The sequence below is a fragment of the Camelus ferus genome, chromosome 13 (assembly GCF_009834535.1).
Source record: "Camelus ferus isolate YT-003-E chromosome 13, BCGSAC_Cfer_1.0, whole genome shotgun sequence".
Taxonomy (NCBI): domain Eukaryota; kingdom Metazoa; phylum Chordata; class Mammalia; order Artiodactyla; family Camelidae; genus Camelus; species Camelus ferus.
The window spans coordinates 43,207,458-43,226,097 of record NC_045708.1 but is presented as its reverse complement, the minus strand read 5'-3'; the positions used below and the strand labels follow the sequence as shown (position 1 = coordinate 43,226,097).

At 41.8% G+C, this 18,640-nt stretch overlaps 1 protein-coding gene and 1 long non-coding RNA gene across 2 annotated transcripts in view; both read right to left on the bottom strand.

The window, feature by feature from the left end:
* Positions 1 to 4,472: 4,472 nt before the first annotated feature.
* On the bottom strand, positions 4,473 to 5,259 carry LOC116668031. The gene is made up of 2 exons (XR_004325077.1): positions 5,012 to 5,259; positions 4,473 to 4,785 (listed from the first exon to the last, which is right to left on the bottom strand). It is a non-coding gene; the product is annotated as an uncharacterized LOC116668031 (long non-coding RNA).
* A 4,389-nt stretch (positions 5,260 to 9,648) lies between these two features.
* Positions 9,649 to 18,640, bottom strand: part of LOC106729829 — a 49,175-nt gene continuing 40,183 nt past the window's right edge. The window contains exons 4-6 of the mRNA XM_032494415.1: positions 14,797 to 14,932; positions 13,544 to 13,678; positions 9,649 to 11,402 (exon numbers count right to left, since the gene is read on the bottom strand). Coding sequence (XP_032350306.1) covers positions 11,310 to 11,402; positions 13,544 to 13,678; positions 14,797 to 14,932 — 364 coding nt within the window. The 3' untranslated portion in view covers positions 9,649 to 11,309. The remainder of the gene's footprint in view (positions 11,403 to 13,543; positions 13,679 to 14,796; positions 14,933 to 18,640) is intronic.

Here is an 18,640-nt window from a genome sequence, read left to right as displayed (position 1 = left end):
ACCTTGGCTCTCGCTGGCACTGTGAATGAGGTCATAGAAGGAGGGAGACAATGGAGAAGACCTCTAGAAGGGCAGCAGTAAAACATGCCATCAGGGGGCAGGAGAGGACCCTTGAGTCATGGAGTCCTTGGCAGCTGTCTTTGAGAAGTAAATAACTTCAAAAAGTCCTTGACTGGAAGATAAAATGTGTACTTTTATGCGTACCAAAGGCCATCTCTAGACTCTTCTCTCATTTATTTTTATGGAATCAATTTCCCTAAGGCTCAAGAGTATGGGATGGGAAAATGAGCAAGAACCAGGGTGATGAGAGGAAAGATAACAGATTTCCAGAGCCAGACAGAGCCTACAGTGGTCTAGGTAATCCAGTCCTGGCCCACCTCTCCAGGACTCTCCTCCCCAATCCCCATGAGCCAGCTGTGCTGGACATCTCCCACCAGTCTTTCCTGTGACTCGTGTCCTCTGAGTCCTTCTTCTAGAAAACTCTTTTTCATCACTCTTCTTTGGCTAATTCCTGTATATTTTTTAAATCTCAGTGCCTATGTCATTCTTCGGGAGCTTCCGTCATCCACTTCTTATGTCTTTTCTCCTTCCTGATAGCTAAAATGCAGTTGTGATCATTGGTGTTTGAGCAGCCATTTTGGACCATGAGGTGGAAGTTACAGATGTAGATGGAAGAACTGCAAGATAGAAAGAGCCTGAATCCCAGAGGTTGTCATTAAGCTGCCTACCAGTTCTGAATGTCTCACCTCAGGATTTATTATGGTTTAGTTGAGATAAATTTATGTAACATTAAATTGGTCATTGACTGTTTTAAAGTGTATAATTCAGTGGTATTTAGTATGTTTCCTGGGTTATGAAATGATCACCTTTATCTAGATCTAGTTCCAAGATGTATTAATCATCCCAAAAGGAAACACCAAACCCATTAAGCAGTCACTCTCCATGCCCCCTTTCCTTCAGTCCCTGGAAACTAGGAGTCTGCTTTCTGTCTCTATGGATTTGCCTATTATAAACATTTCATGTACATGGAATCATGGTATATGTGACCCTTTGTGTCTGATTTCTTTCACTGAGCATAATGTTTTTGAGGTTCATTCACATCAGATTACGTATCCATACTCTGTTCCTTTTTAATGACTGAATAGTAGTTCATTGTATCTGTGTACTACACTTTGTTTATCTGTTCATCTGTTGATGGACATTTGGGTTGTTTCCACTTTTTGACTATTGTGAATAGTGTTGCTATGAACCTTTGTGTACAAGTATCTCTAGACTTCTTTTACTCAATTGAGACAGGAATACATTTCTGTCTACTTAACCCATGTTATTTGGATTTTTTTCATTCTCAACTAATCATACTTTTAGCTGATACAAAGGTTCTAGCAATTACAATGGAAAAAAATTGTATTTCTTCCTTATCTATCCTGTCTGGAGGTAGAGAATATTAAGAAGCAGAAAGAGCTATGTTATCATTTTTCTCCACCAACATTTCCTGTGTTTCTTTGGGCCTCAGCAACTTTATCTCTAAAATGGGGATAAACAGGCTCTTGAAAGCAGAGGTCGAAACCAGATAATCTCTCCTGGTCGCTTGTGTTTGATTCTTCAAAGTCTGTTTTGAAAGAGCTAGGGGTTACAGGAAACAGCATGAAACCCATTGAAATGTCATGTCACTTTCTTTGGAACACTTTCCCAATTTCATCCCCTTCCATTGTTCTTGAGCTGCATTTTTTGCTTTCATCTCCCTGCCCTGTAGCCCCTCTAAAGCTGCACTTTTCACAGTTCATCTCAAGTGTGATGTGTACATATCTGTTTTCCTGGTAGATCCCCCAGTCTTTGAAAATAAGTCCTTTATGCAGCCTGCTTTTCCAAACAAAGCAACACATAAAAGCCAAGCAGAGCAACAACATATATGCTGGATGTTTTTTCTCACCCAGCTTCTTGTCATTCCCAAGGATTTCTGATCTCCTGGGCCTTGGTATCTATGTTTCAGTGTCTCCTCCAGTTTTCCTTGATGAAGGTATTATTCTTTTGACTGCCAGTCTTGTCCCTATCCAATTCCATCTGATCATTTGAGCCACAGCTACGGTGATGAAAGGTTTTTGTTTGTTTGTTTGTTTGTGGGTTTTCTTTTTTTGTTTTTCATTTTTTTTTTTCCTTGCCAAGGAATAAATCCTAGAGGCAAAGCCTAATTCTGGTCCTCGTGGGAATCTGGGTTGGAGATGAAGAAGAAAACACTATTTAATGTAAGTTTGAAGATATATTTCCTAGCTTCCTATTTCTCTCTAAACTAACCATCTCTCCCTTCACCTCAAATGAGTCCATTCTTGGCATATATCAAGGATATGTTAAATGAATTAAACTTGGTAATTTTGAAAGTCAATAATAGCTACTGCACATATTATACAGGTGCTTGTCACATGATAGACATGATGAAAATTCCTTTATTTGGACAATCTCATTTATTCCTTGTAAAACCCTATGTGGCAGATACTTTAATTATGTTAATTTTCTATGTGAGAACACTGAAGCTTCTTAGACAGGCTAAAGTAACTTGCCCAAAATCTCACAGCTAATAAGTGAGGAGGCCATGATATCACTCAAGTCATCTGATTTTAGTCTACACACACAACTCCTCTTCTACATCCAAAATACAGTTCGAATTTACACAGGTATTTCTAAGCCTCCATTCATCCATGCATCAAGCTTGTACTGAGTGTCTCTGCTCAGTCACTTGCTTGGGATAAAGAGATAACTAAGATGGGGTTTTATGCAGAGCACATAAATATGAAGAATTTAACGTGACTATTTCCTGGCATACTTCAGTAGTCCCTAATCCTCTGCTTCAATCACAAGATATTTTTGAATGGTGAAATCCTTCTGAGACTCTCTATCTGTGTAATAATGAAGAAGAAGTTAATAAACATAGTAGGAATACTACTATTTAAGAACCCCTAAGTATAGCTGAATAATGGAACTCAAAGATGTCAGATCCTAATAATACCTGGCACCTGTAAATGTCACTTTATGTAGCAAAGCCATTGTAGATGTGATTAAATCAAAGACTATGAGATGACGAGATCATTTTGGATTATCCAGGTGGGCCCTAAATACAATCACAAGTGTTCTTATAAGAGAGAGGCAGAGGAGGATTTGACTACACACAGAAGAGGAGCGGGCAGTGTGACTATAAGTGGTAGAGACTGAGCTGATGCAGCCACAAGGCAAGGAATTGTGGCAGCTGTCAGAGGCTGGAAGAGACAAGGAATAGATCTTCCTCTAGAACCTCTAGAGAGATCCCCTAATTTTGGATTAGTGAAACTAATTTCAGACTTACGGCCTCCAGCACTACAAGAGAATAAATTTCTGTTGTTTTAAGCCACCAAGTTTGTGTTATTTTGTTACAGCACCCACACAAAACTAATATGCCAACTTAGCATACTTTGCTGCTTTCATGGCCCCTGGAATTACTAGCACCCAGGACAAGTATAAAACACACGAAGTAGAAAACTGAGTTTCAAACAAATTAACTTGCCCAGGGTCACATGACTAATAAGCAGTTGAGCTGAGATTAAAACCTAGTTCTGATTAACTTCCGAGTTTTGCAAATCACTTTGTAGTTCACAACCACCTTTTTAAACTTTTATTTTCCGTGGGAACCCAGAGCAGATTTTATTCCTTTTTTTCACTAGATAGATAGATAGATAGATAGATAGATAGATAGATAGGAAATCAGAGGTTCAGCAAGGTGAACGGACATGCTTTAAGTCATAATAGAGTAGATAAGATTGGAGCCTGGTTGGGTCTTCAGATTCTCTGCCCCTGTACTCACACCTCCTGGCCTATGATGGATTTGGATGCTGAGTGAGGAGGTCCTGTCATGAGCTTCCTGCCAGCCTGGTTGCAGGCACCCGCAGCTTATCAGTCTGACCTTTGGTTTTTCATGGCAAACCCCTTTGTGGAGGAGGCTGCCAAGAGGCGGCCAAGGCTCTGTATTGTCCTTATTTAGAATTGCTTTCACTTAAACTGGCTCTGCTCTTGCAAAACATGTTTATTCTGGTTTCCTCTCCCTTCTGGCTGCTTGACTAGTGTGAGCCCAGAGCACAGCAGCTCCAGCTATCAGACCTGGGCCAGGCAGGGCAGGGCCAGAAAGAAAACAGGAGACTCCAGAGACAGGGCACAGGAGGCCTTAATTTCCCTCCCCAAGTTTTGTTCCAGACAGGATGGACACCCTTTCTTTGGGGTAATGCTATAGGCCCTGAGGAGAATGGGCCATTCAAAATATCCCCCTGCTGAGACTGACCTCAGCTTAGACAGTACAAAGAACTCAGGAACAGAGCTTTACTTTCTTGAAATCCAAAGGGTTTTAGAGTAACAGTAACAATAATAATAATGATGATAGTTCTAATAGCGTAGCAACTTCATTTTCTTAAATACTATCAACCAAGCAAGCTATTAAATCTCTTATTGATTTATTTTGTTTAATCCTCAGGATAACCGTATTAGATAGGTACTTTTAATAACCTCAGTTTGTAGATGAGGAAACTGAGACTTTGAGAGGTCAAGGTCAAATGTCTGGTAAGCCACAGAAACTGAGATTTGAGGGCAGGCGTGTCTGGGTCTGGAGTGTGTTCTCTTATACAACACTCCTCTTTATAGACACTCTCCGTTAGTAGAGTGAGGTTTGTAGAGCAGAGTGACTTGTCCAAGGCCACACAGTGAGTTCCTGTAGAGTTCGTTTTCCAGGATTCCAGAAGTGTTCTTTTCAATAGGTTACCCCAATGCAGACTGTAATTTTAAAAAGAAGAAAAAGCAGTTCAAGACTTCCCGCTTGCTGTAATTTGAAAGGCTTGTTCTCCCCTCCCCTCATCCCTTTGAATCCCATTTGAAAGATATTAAAAGATACTATTGTCTTTGGGACCAAGACATTTTTTTTTTCTCATGGGCATATCTGGGGAGAAATTGGCAGGAAAAGGAAAGAGAGCGCTCCAGAGTTGAAGGGGCGTGTACTCACCAAGTTCCTTGTAACAGCTTTATGTGGAGAGCACTTTATGAAACATGTTTCCTGGAGTTATCTCAGACTCTTCCCACTCTTCTGGGGAGTATCCCCATTTTACCAGTGAGTAAAGTGAAGTTCAGAGGCAGTATGTCAACTGTCCCCAGCAAATGGCTGGTAAAGGGGTAGAGCTGGTCCTCCAGCCTGGGTCTTTGCCTGCTGACAGTAAACAGAAATACTGTACAGAAGCTAGGGTTCCTCCTGGGCCAGAGAGCTCAGCTCTCTCCCCAGCCATCATGCCACATTTTTTTAAAATCACTTGGAAATGAGAACATGTTGAAAATTCTTATCTTGCTCTGTAGAGGGAAGGAGAGGGGAAAGGGAAGACTCTCAAGTAAATTTGCATCATAATAGGGGAGAGGGTAATAGTTGAGGAGGAAAGCAACCCAAAAAAACAATAAAAAAAAATTCTTTTCCTCTCTAGTCACTCTCTCATGGGATCTAGAACACATATTTTCAAATAACCTTTTTAAAACGTGTGCCACGCACAGATGGGTGTGGCCTTCTTCCCAATGCCTGGCCCCATGGTGACTTCTGTCACAGATGTCAACATCTACATGGAGAGTGGAATCAACATTCACAAGGGGTGGGTGGGTGAGTGGGTAGGGGGACAGGAGTATAACCCATCCCTGTCTAGTGGCTGGGGAAGTGGAGGTTTCTTTAGGGGCCAGACAGAGTCAGTCCATTGGATATCTGATTCCCCTTCCCTTCCCCCATGGTTCCTGTCTTACTCTTGTTCTGCTTATTTTCTCTTTATGGTACCCTTCCAGGAATGGCAGAGTTTTTGACAATGTTCGTCGTTGGCCTTTCAAGAGGCAAATGAAGATGAAAGAGCTAGACTCACAATCTCCTGGAATCTCTCTAATTTTTCTTTTTCTATCTGCCTCGTTTTGGCAAACAATGGGATCAGCATAATCCCTCCAGAGTATGAAGGCAAACCACAGGCATTTTGCCTTGATTTTATCACCTATCTAACAGGCACCCTAATCGTGGCCTTTCCTACCTCATATGCTATTAAAGGTCAAAGAAACATGGAAACTTCAAACACTTCAAAGTGCTAGAAAAAGTGCTAAATTATTGGGCAGACTATGATCTAGAGATTTCCCTCCCACTAATGGAAAAAAAAATCCTAAGTAGTCATTAATTTAGCAAATTATTGCTACTCAGAATCTCTTCTCTGCTTTTTAGAATAGACTACAGGGGATGGATGTGTGGGCCGTGAGGGTAGAGGTGATGGGTAGGAGGGTGCTTCCGCGGTTGAATCAGAGACAACTTTCAAGTCTCAGAGCTACCATTTGCTAGCTGTTTGTAGTAAGCAAAGCACCTACTTTTTTTGAGGTCCAGTTTCCCAATCTGTAAAATGGGACTACGATACCTACCTCACAGGGTTTTTGTGAAACTTAATAAGAACAAAACAAGATGGCTGCCAAATGCTGAGCACTTGGTCTGTATCAGCTATTTGAATTAATGACCTTAGCACTTGCAATGGCTTGGAATCCTGTGCTTCATTAGGCTATTTTTAGAATTAAGGGAATCAGAAGCTCTGAGAAGTTCAGCAATCCGCCTAGAATCATAAAGTGAGTATAAGAGCTAGAATTCTAACACAGATATATTTATTCCCAAATCTGGTAACTTCTCACTGCCTCACTTTGCCTTTCAGTATATACTTGGAAATACTTTAAAAACAGTAAAGTGATGTGGAGTGCCATTTGCTTCATGAGCAAACACTTACTAAAGATCTATTATGTTGAGACCCTGGGATGCAGTCTAGGGATAAAAGCCATTGGTTCATTATTTCCTTCCTTTGGGCCTCAGTTTTCCTGTCTGTAGCTAAGAGAGGAATCTCTTAGATCACCTTTGAAGTACCATTTTGCCTAGCTCTGACTTTCTGAAACTATGTATTAAAAGAATTTTGAAAAAGTAATGAGTCAAAGTGAAAATGGAAAGGAGAGAATGGATGTTCATTCAGACTGAGATATGCCATGTTCTGTGTGTTTGATAGTCTCCAAAGGTGGTTGTCCTCAGCTCCTTCCCTCTCTGCACACACATACTTCTCACATCAAGAGATGAAGTCCACTGCAGTCTTTCCCTTGAATCTGGGCTGGCTTCAGTGACTTACTTGGCCAACAGAAAAATCGCAGAAATGATGATCTGAAACTGCCAGAATAAGGTCATAAGAATCTTTGTAACTTAGCCCTGGGTCTTTGGTAATCCTGGCTCTAGCTGTGCTCCCTCTTGGAACCCAGCCCTGTTGCTGTGGGAAGTCCATGCTGCATGGAAAGGCCACATTTAGGTGTTTCAATCAATAGTCCTCGCTGAGTTCCCAGTACATCAACTGCCAGCCATAAGAGTGTGCCATCTTGGACATCCAGTCCAGTTGAACTTTCAGATGACTCTAGCCCCAGTCAACATTAACTACAACTCATAAGAGGCTCTAAGCAAAAACTGCCTGGCTACCCCCAACCAACTCAGAAACCTGTGAGAGATCATCATAAGTTGTTTTAAGCTACTAAATTTTGGGGGTGGTTTGATAGGCAGCAGTAGACAAAAAACACCCATTATTTAACTGCCACAATAAGGCATAATTTTAGCCCCATTCTATGGGAAGGACACCTGAAGTTCAGAGAGATTGAGTTAATTGTGTAAGGTCATATAGAATGTGGCAAAACTTTGTTCAGAAATGAAATCTGCTTGACTTTAAGTCCTGCATTTTAACCTTCATTACGAAAGGATCTTTTTCTTTTTTTTTCTGCCTTTAGTCATTTATTAGCAAAACCATTAAGTTGAAGTAGAAAACTAAACCTAGGTGCTACTATATATAGTAACATTGTGAAGAAATTATAAAATAATAACTAATTTTCTTTATTGGGTATTAATTATCTACCATATTTGAATGACATTTTGTTATGGCTTATAAACCTAGTGTTATTCTTCCCACATTTCAGTGCTATTTTGGCCAAATTGCTGGTCCAAGCCTTCATGAAATAACTACACATCAAAGTGCTGGTCCCTTTATCTCTCCTCAGTTTTCTCTGCCCTGTCTCCAACTTTGCAGGTATCTCTGCCACCTGCCTCCTCTACTGCCCTGAGAACCTGGCCATTTATTCAAAGCTTATTCAAAAAATAAGTGAGTGTTTATTCTGGGAAGGCATAGGCTTGGTACTGGGGACTTGGAATCTAGGATTCAGAATAGACAAGTAGACTGACAGACAGACAGACAGACAAATAATCACAGCCATGACCCAGAGTCATGATAGAGATGGAGAGGCACTAGAGGTGTTTATGAATCCTCTTACTCCCTTCTGCTCATGCTCATCCTACACGGAGCTACTTTGATGTCCCCGAACATGCCATCCTGAATTTACTCATGCTGGTTTTTTTCTGCCCTACTTCACCCCACAAGCCTCCGTGTAGTTTTATTACCTCAATTTGCAAACTTAGCAAATGACAGTGCAATTGTTTGCTACTCTTTTTCTCTCCCTGTAACTGAGTTCCTTCAAAGCAGTGATTGTCTTTTTCCACTTTGATTTCCCTGCCTTTTAAAAAATAGATCAAAATTATAACATCTAATGACCATCAATAAAAACAGTAAAACTAGGTTAATGAACACAAACATTTTCAGTCAGGTGTTACCCTTGGCACTCAGTCTACTTTGGCATTTTGTTTTGGTTGTTCGGTTTGAAAAAACCTGAATTGCTCTGATGAGCAGTTGCAAGATACAGTTTTTAAAGAGTGAGCTTTCCAATCTTGGGGGAGTGAGATTAACAGAGGGGACGGGCAAGTTCTCATTCAGAACATCGCACAAAGACAACTTAACCTAACATCACATGAAGTCACTGGATAACCACCATGCATTCGAAGAAAGTAACAAGGTAAGTATAGATTGTGTTTCATGCTGAAGAGAATGGAAAGATGATGATGTTTCAGAGAGTAACTAGAGCACAGAGAGGAAAAGGGGATTTTATTTTTACTTTTTTTATTGAAGTATAGTTGATTTACAGTGTTATGTTAGTTTCTGGTGTACAGCATAGTGATACAGTCATGAATACATATACATATACTTTCATATTCTTTTACATTACGGGTTATTACAAGGTATTAAATATAGTTCCCTGTGCTATACAGTAGGACCTTGTTATTTATCTGTTTTGTATATAGTAGTGTGTATCTGCTAATCCCAAACTTCCTCCCCACTCCTTTCCCCTCTGGTAACCATAAGTTTGTCTTCTATGTGTGTGAGTCTGTTTCTGTTTTGTAAATAAGTTCATTTGTATCTTTTTTTAAGATTCCACATATAAGCAGTATCATGTGATATCTGTCTTTCTCTGTCTGACTTACCTCAATTAGTATGATAATCGCCAGGTTCATCCATGTTGCTGCAAATGGTATTATTTCGTTCCTTTTTAGGACTGAGTAATATTCCATTGCATATATATATACCACATCTTCTTTATCCAATCATCTGTTGTTGGACATTTAGGTTGTTTCCATGTCTTGGCTATTGTAAATAGTGCTGCTGTGAATATTGGGGTGCATGTCTCTTTTTGAATTAGAGTTTTCTCTGGATATATACCCAGGAGTGGGATTGCTGAATCCTATGGTAACTCTATTTTTAGTTTTTTAAGGAATTTCCATACTGTTTTCCATAGTGGCTTCACAAATTCACATCCCCACCAGCAATGCAGGAGGGTTCCCTTTTCTCCACAGCCTCTGGAACTTTAGATAGGAGCTGGGGAAAGCCTCTTTGAAGAGGGGATGTTTAAGGAGATAACTGAAGAATGAGAATAATCCAGGTATGCAAAGGACAGAAGGAAGAACATTCTGGACAGGAAGAAGCCTGGGATTGGCTCTCCGTCTTCCTTTTAGGAAACCACACCAGGGACTTCAGATAAAACTAGATACTCCCAGTGGCCTCTTATAGATGCTTGACCTCTTTTCTTAAACACAATGTCACTGCGGCGAACTTGGGAGGCACCAGGCCCATCTTATAGCCGAGAGGTAGAACAGGAATGTGACGGTCACACACAGCTGGTCATTGACAGGCCATAATGAGGTCCCAGCAACACTTTGGCTTCAAGCCCAAGAGTCCTAACCACAACATCACACCATTCCCTAGCCAGAAGGTAGAGTTATTCCTAAAACCGAACCTTCCTCCACCAGAAACCAGGGACTGGGTGCCAGGGCAGGATTTATGACCTAGTCACTGAGGACAGAAATAATTGGTCACATTAGTACCTGGCGATCCCAGGCTGGGCTCTGCTCTGGGGGGGTGGCACGGATTGAAATAGCCAAGGCAAGTTTACTTTTCTCAGCCCAGGTGCTCTACTGTAGCCAACACCGCCTTAATGAGCTCTGCATATTGAGGACACATATAATTGATGGTCCAATTTAAAGTGTGCAGAAGCCACATTTCTTTCCAGGCTCTAAAGGAAAAACACCGACTGAGGAAGAATGAGGAACTGCCTGTTCTAAGTTATTTTCCTTCTGTGGTCATTCGATCCCCAGGAAGACCATGTCTACCCTATCAAGAGCCTAGAGAAAAGAGGCAATTACCCAGAGAAGTCAAGCAAAAAGGAAAGGACAAAGGAAAATCATTCACCAGGGAAGAGGTCCTGGGCTCTGTGCTGGAATGGATACAGCCTTGAACATACCCTGCTTCGCACAGAAGCTTGAGTTAAGGCCTTGGCCTTTGGGGTCAGACAGCTCTGGATTTGAAAATGAATTCCACTACCTTTTACATGGGTGAGCTAGGCAAGATTTAACTGCTCTATGCCTTAGTTTACTCATTTGCTAAATAGGGATTATGAGCACAGACTTTGGGGCCATGAGACTTGGATTTCAATCCCAGCTGTGCCACTGACTATGTCATAAGAGCAAGTTTCCTAACCTCCTGTGTTGGTTTCTTTCTTTCTAACAAGAAAGTAAGTAGTTACCTTGGAGGGCTATTGGGAGGACTGCTTGAGATAAGATGTAAGATGTTTGTGTCCGGCGCTCAGGAAGGTCATGGTTAACTTGTTAGATACCACGGGTTAAGCTCTGGGACCACAGTTCTCAAAATGTGGTCCTTGGACCAGCAGCATTAGCCTCACTGGGGGGACTTGTTAGCAATGCAGATTCTCGGGCCCTACCCCAGACCCACTAAATCAGAAACTTTGGGGGTGGGTCCAGCATGCTATGTTTTACAAAGCCCTCCAGAAGATTCTGGTGCTCATTCAAGTCTGAGAATCTCTGCTTATGTGGTAATTCAGAATGCACCTCAGATGTTTCCACTCCCCAGCTGTCTCCGGCTCTTAAGTGCTTCAGCTCCATAATCCTTCAAAATGAACTCTCTGCTCATTCCTTTCTGCCCCTAAACAGGGAAGAAATACTTTATTACCCAGGATTTCAAAGGGGCCCCCTCACACTAGGTAACATTTTCTACATTCTTACTATATTCCAGGCATCCACATGATTATTGCAATTTATCTCTTTAATCCCTGTCTGCGGTAGATATTATTATCTTTGTTTTGCAGATAAGGGAACTGAAGGTCTGTGAGGTGAAGTAAATTGCCCAAAGATGTACAGGTAATGAGTGGTAAAGTCAGGATTCAGACCTCAGTCATCTATTTCTAGAGCCAGTATGCATCCTCACTCAACATACTACTTCTTATACCAGTATGAAGAACCAGGGGTGTCTAGTTTGGTGAAGAGAAGCTTCCAGAGTGCACGTGAAAAGTGTCTTCATGCATCTCTAGGGCCATTATGGTCATGGGAGTCAACCAGTTTGATGTTGTTCCAAACTTCAGAATGGAACCATGGGGAGCCTGATTGTGGCTTGACAGAAAAAATCACTTTCAACAAGTCTGAACTGTCTATGGGATAGTTAGCTCCCTGTCTCTGAGAATGATAAGCACAAGCTGGGTGAACACCTGTCAAGGTGTCATAGAAGGATTGGTTCCTTCCCTCCCCATGATATTTGATTCTGAGCGGAAGTTAGTAGACAGTCGTCTCTCTTGAGTGGTTTATCCTTTGATGTGTGTGAAGAAGTGGAAATAATTCCACTTATGCAGGAAGGAGACTAAGATAAGTCTCCTGGCTTGAGGAAGAGAGAATCCACTTTACTGCGGCTGCAAGGAGTTATTTCAGGACCTTCTCTGATCTGACTGGAAAGGACCTCTCTTTTCTCTGACTCCCCTATCATGTTATTTTGCTACTGCTCTTGTGCTGAGCCCTGTTCCACTGCACTATCGCTATTCGTGGGTAGCTATATTTCTTCTGTTATTGAAGCAGTAAGATGTGTCTACATGGAGGCTGATAGACCTGTGGGATCATGAGCAATAATCTTAACCTCTGTGGGTCTCAGTTTCCTCATTATGTAAAAGGGTCAGTAGGGGATTCCTTACTGAGGCTTAAAGGATTCAAGGAACTTGAAATATGGCTCATCATACCCCATGGTCTTCTCTAATCCCCCTGCAAATTGTAAAATGTCTTTGGGAAGAACGCACATCTAAGTCATTGAGATATCCTTTCTACTAGCCTCCACTCATCCCTGTCTTCCCACTCAAAGTAGAGATATTCAGTATCTATACATAAATATGTAACTGCCTATTATGTGCCACATACTGGATTTAAGAACAATTTAACAAATAAGTGCTCTTCCTCCTCTTCCTCATCTGCTGTGGATCATCTGATAGGCACTCCATCTGGGTGGACATTTTCTGGGTCACACCATGAGTCCTGGGTGTGTGTGTGCTTAACAGAATAATCCACAACATGCCATAATTTGAAGGGACCTATGGGAGGAGAGAGGGAACAGGAAAGGAAAACTTGAACTAATCTCTTTACAGGGCAACTAATTGCAGTTTTGAGGTTGTTTGGGGCACTTGATAACCGTGGAAAGAACCTGGCCTCAGGGGTACAAGCCTCACACATACTGATCTCCATCTTGAACCCCTTGGGTAGGAGCAGAATGTTTCAAGTGCAGATTCTAGAAGACTTAAAAGCAGGTCTGTTTTTCAACATACCACACATTGCACTTTCTCCACTGTGGGAGGCAGGCCAAGTAGTGGCTTTTGAAGCTTTTAAAGGCTCACTGGCCCTTCAAAAAAATGGCCATTGTGGACATATGGTTTTAGAAGCTTTTTTAAAAAGCCTTGTGGGCTTATTTTTAGAGCAAACCTTAACCTTGTAAAACTTCTGAAAGGAGCCTCAGAGGGTCCAATCGCTTGAGCCCCCAGAGAGCCCCAGGAAGCTGCTCCCAAGGTTTCCAACATAGCCTTTCCTTGTGCTTGATGTGAGTATCAGGCTGCCCACTGAGCCTGGAGTCGGCCATCCCTTGAGAGAGTGTGTCCTAGGAACCAGAAGACCTGAGGCCTGAGCCCAAGGAGGCAGAATTTTCTCCCAGTGAGTGGAGACCCTTGACTCACAGACTCCCAGAATCTCAAAGACTCCCCTGAAGGCAAAGAGCTTTAAAAGTCATCCAGTCAACTCTGATCTGATGCTAGAACCTGCCTGAAACACAGTTATAATGAGGTGGTTCCACTCGGCTTGCACACTTCCAGCGATGAGAAGATCATTGTCTGGGCACTCATTATTCAACACATCTCTAATTGAGTTCATGTTACATTCTCGGCACTGTGCAGAGTCCTAGGGATGACAGTCAATGAAAAATTAGTTTCAATACAGACCAAACATTAGTGGGGAAGACAGATGTGGATCAAATGATCACATCCAAACATAATTTCAAGTGAAAAGTATCATTAAAAAAAAACTCAAAGATTCATCAAAACTTTTGATCAGACCTGATGTGATCTGAGAGATCAGAGAAAGGTTGATGAAGAGGTGACCTTTGAACCGGGGCCTGAAGGATGAGTGAACGTTAACAAGGCAAGAGGAGGTTGGAGGGCACAGAGGGCCCAGGGAACATCTTAGAGAGGCTCTCAGGCAGGAGGGAGTGCAGCATTTTGGAGGACATGAAAGCAGCCCAGGTGTGTGACATGAAGGAGAAAGAGACCTGGTATGAGGCTAGGGGCACACAGTGTGTAGGGCATGCATGGCCTGCTGTCATGTTGACGGGTTGGAAGCCTCTGATTCATTTTAAGCAAAGGCTGGGCAACTCACACCAGTGCTGCAAATTCTTCCTCATTTGCTAAGTGTGGTGGTCTAAAATATGTCCATAATTCTCCTCTCTTCAAAGGTGGAGCCTAAGGTCCCTCCCTTGAATGTAGGATAGTCTCATTCTAATTAATAAAATGTGGCGGAAGTGATTCTAAGTGACTTCAGAGACTAGGTTAGCTTCCCTGGGCATGCTCTCTCAAATGGCTTGCTTTGGGGGAAGTCAGTAACCAAGCTGTACGGGCACTCAAGCAACCTATGGAGAAACCTAGATGGAGAGGAACTGAGGCCTTGTTCCTACAACCAAATTGCCAGCCATGGCAGTTAGAAGCAGATCCTCCAGATCCCCAGTGAAACTTGAGGATAACTGTAGCCCCAGCTGATATCTTGACTGTCACCTCATGACAGAGCCAGAGCCACCTAGATAAGTCAGTCCTGAATTCTTGGCCCACAGAAACTGTGAGATAATAAGTGCATCTTGTTTCAAATTATTGACTCTGGGTAATTTGTTAAGCAGCAATAGCAATCTAATTCAATAAGGCATTTCAAGGTATGGGGACAAAAGCAGGGACTTCAGGGTCAGAGAGATTTGTATTTGAAATCCAACTGTCCAACTTCCTGGTTGTTGGAGTGAAGGTGTGTTCCCTTACCTCTTGGAGCTCCCATTTTCTATCTGTAACATGACATGATGTCTGGAGAACCCCCATGATATGGTGCAATTGAGTCCCTCTCAGTTTCCTTGCCCTCTCCCATTTCACATCCAATTGAGACATGCCACTCTGGAAGCTGAGAAGATTTAAAAAAAGATTATATTGTCAATTAGCACTGCAGAGTGTGGGTTATCATAATTCCCCTGGAGAAGTCCTGAGAATTGTTTGTCTGAGGCTATGTTGAACCAGGTTTCATTAAAACACTACAGATTTTTCAAGCCTATTCCCTCCCCACTTGGGTTAATGAATTTAATGAGTCCATCTCCTGCTGTGGTAACAGAATTGCCTTTTATTTATTTGAAATTTATCTCTTCATAGTTGCATGTCTTACTTTCTTCATTTGCAAGGCAATAAGGAAATAGATTCATGATGAGTGTTCTTAGACAGAAGAAATTATTGGGTCAGTTCTTGCTATGTATCATATACTTTATGAGGATGTTTTTAGTTAATTCTCAAAACACAATCCTGGAATATCTATCATTCGTACCATTTTATGGATTGGGAAACAGATATAAAAGCCAAAAATAATACCTTGCCACCTAGTATTATGTGACCTTGGCTAATTATTAAACTCCTCTTATATCTTAGTTTCCTCATCTGCAAAATGGAGCATAAGGACAGAACCGATAAAAAATAATATTCAGCTGAAGATTAAATGAGCTAATGCATACAAAACATGTAGAACAGTGTCTGGTATATTATGATACACCCCTAATTAGCTTCTACTATTAATTTTTCTTATTTTTTAAACAACATTTCAAAAATTCAGATCAAGACTTCTTTCTAAGCCATTTTACCTCATCCATGACATTCCTCTCCTGTAATAATAATCCTTCCTACTTGTATAGAATTTTTTGCACCCATTTGATTCTTTCAACAATTCAGTGACTCAGCATCATCATCTTGATTTTCAGCTGAACCAGCTAAGGCTCAGAAAGGTGAATGTGAATAGCTTGAAGTATTTTAGGTTGCAAGCAACAGAAACCAACTGAAGCTATCTTACACTAAAGTTCATTATAAGATGTAGGGGTGATTCAGGGAACCCAGTCTCATGTGTGAGCCACAAGGAAAGGTCCCCAGATTGACAACACCTGCGGAGAAGAAAGCTACAGGAAACTTGGGGAATGCTGCTCCTCTTTCTCACCCCTTTTCTCTGTTTGACCGATGGGCTGCCTCCTGTCATTTTCTCTAAAGACTGGCTTTCTCAGCTGCTCTATATGAATGGTTGGGGGAATGACCAACCTCCCACATCCTCCAAATTCACGAGTTATCACTCCAACTGTAGGAGAGATTGGCCTTCTGGCCCTCTTTGTTTAGATTCCATGTTACCACAAATGGGACCTGGTTGAACAATTTTGGGTCAGAGGCTTTCCTCTGGTCTGATCAAACTTGGCCCATGGATGGCACCACGGTGCACAAACGCTGCTGGTGGGCACTCACTCCTGTAGATTACTTTAGAAAGGTCATAAGTAAGTGAAAAACACTCTAGAAGGAGCCTAAAACATGAAGTGAATTTCCTGCCATTTTACACATTGGATGGACTGAGGTAGGATTCTCTTCTAGATCCTCTTTATCACGAGGCTAATATCACTTTTTTTTCTTTTAATAAGGCTTCAGCTACTTCGCTTCAGGAAACCAGCACCTCCTGGGATTCAGGCTGGGTCTGATCTGGGCACTTTTCTAATTGCAGTCTTTCTTCAGATAGAGCCAGCTGTATAAACAAACAGTGACATGTGCTATATTATTGGAAATAATTCTTCACTCTTCCTGTTAGGAGAATTCTACATTTGCAGCCATTGCCCTGTGATTTGCAGCATTACTCTGGAGAAGGAGTATACTCCCCCAGATTACTAACATCAGATGTGGGCATATGACTTGCTTTAGCTGATGGAACCTAAGTGGGAGTTATTTAGACCAAGACTAAGCAGAAATATTAGGAGCCACTGAAAGTTTCAGCTGTGTCATTTTTCTCCTCTGCCATAAGAATGGCATGTCCCTCGAGCTTGGATCTTGAAATGAAGAAGACAAGCAGAGCAGAGCACAGCCACCTTGCAGTTGCTTCCTGCAGTAACCCAAGAGAGAAATGAACCTTTGAGAAATGACTCATCTGAGACTTTCTGTCTCGAGTAGGTCATTAAAGAGTGAGGGTGGGAAGGAGAAAGGAACAGTCACTGGGTGATTTCCAGATATATATATAATTTTTTTTGCAACCTAAGAGATGGCTATTAGATCTTTCACTGAGAGTAAGAACCTTGGAGAAGATGGTTTGTGGGGAATGGTGTTGTATTTGGCTTTGAACATGCCAAACTGAGGTGCATGGGGGAGAAGTCCAGCAGACAGTATGATAAACTAGTTTGAATTAGGAAGGAGATCTGGACAGGAGTTAGAGATTGGTGTTCATCTGCCCATGGAGCTACTTGAAGCCTTGAGAGTCAGTGAGATCCCAGAGAGAATAAAACCATAAGAGAAGGGAGGAAATGAATACTAAGGCACCAACATTGGAGGAAATGGTGGAGGAAGAGGAGCAGGGCTAGGGGAAGGGTGGAGCCTAGGAAGGACAGGTGAAGGAAATGGGAGACATATAGGCTACAATAGAAAGTGAACCATCGAAACCACTGGCACCAGAAGTCCTCCTGGGAAAAAAAAAATGCCTTTTTCCCTTCAAAATCATTAAATATATGAGCTTCTAAACAGTCCTGTGAGGTGTTTTTAGAGGAGAGCATGTATATTTATCCCTAGTTCGCTGAGGAAACTTAAGACTCAGAAGGCTACGTGCTTGCCCAGATGTTTTTTTTTTTCAATTTTAATTCTTAATTGTGGTTAAAAACATAAAATTTACCATCTTAACCATTTCTAAGTAGTGTTAAGTATATTCACATTGTTGTGCAACCCATCTCCAGAACTTTTCATCTTTATAAAACTGAAACTTGGTACTCATTAATCAGTTCCTCCCCGTTTTCCTCCTCTCTCCACCATTCTACTTTCTATGAATTTGACTAGTCTAGATATTTCATGTAAGTAGAATTGTATGGGATTTATCTTTTTGTGACTGGCCTATTAGCATAATGTCCTCGAGGTTCATTCATGTAGCACGTGTCAGAATGTCCTTCCCTTTTAAGGTTGAATAAGATTCCATCCTGTGCATGTACCAAAGGTTGTTTATCCACTCATCTGTCGATGGCCACTTGGGTTACTTCCATCTCGTGGCATTGGGAATAGTGCTGCCATGAAATTGTCTTCTTGAGACATGTGGGACAGAAGGTGACTCTTAAGAGCATAGTGTGAAGACAACAGAAGGGATGTCATTACTGCTCCATATGAGAAAATGAGAGGAGTTTCCCTCCTGAGAGAGATGGAGGGAGAAGAGAGGAGAGAAGCCAGGGAGAAGAGATAGAATGAGATGCTCCTGGGAGATGGGGTAAAGTAGGGAACACCTGGGGTAAGGGGCCAGTGAAGACTTCCTATGGCTGTGTGGTCAAAGACCAGAGACATCTAGTGTTCAGTAGAAAATGGTTAACACTGGTTGTTGTATCCAAGCTCCACGACTCAACACATTTTGGGAAAATCTCCTACATGGACACACAAATGCTCCGTGTGAGTTGCTTTTTTGTGGACACTGACAAAGGCATTAATTTTCCCATCTGGTTTGGTATGGAACAGACAGAGAGCGTGAGCAAGAGAGGGTGAAACAAGCTATCAACTGTCCCGTGTGGGGGAACAGTTTTTCCAGACGTGACCAGAGGTGACTCTGAGAGAGCTCCCTGGGAATTCACAGACAATTTGG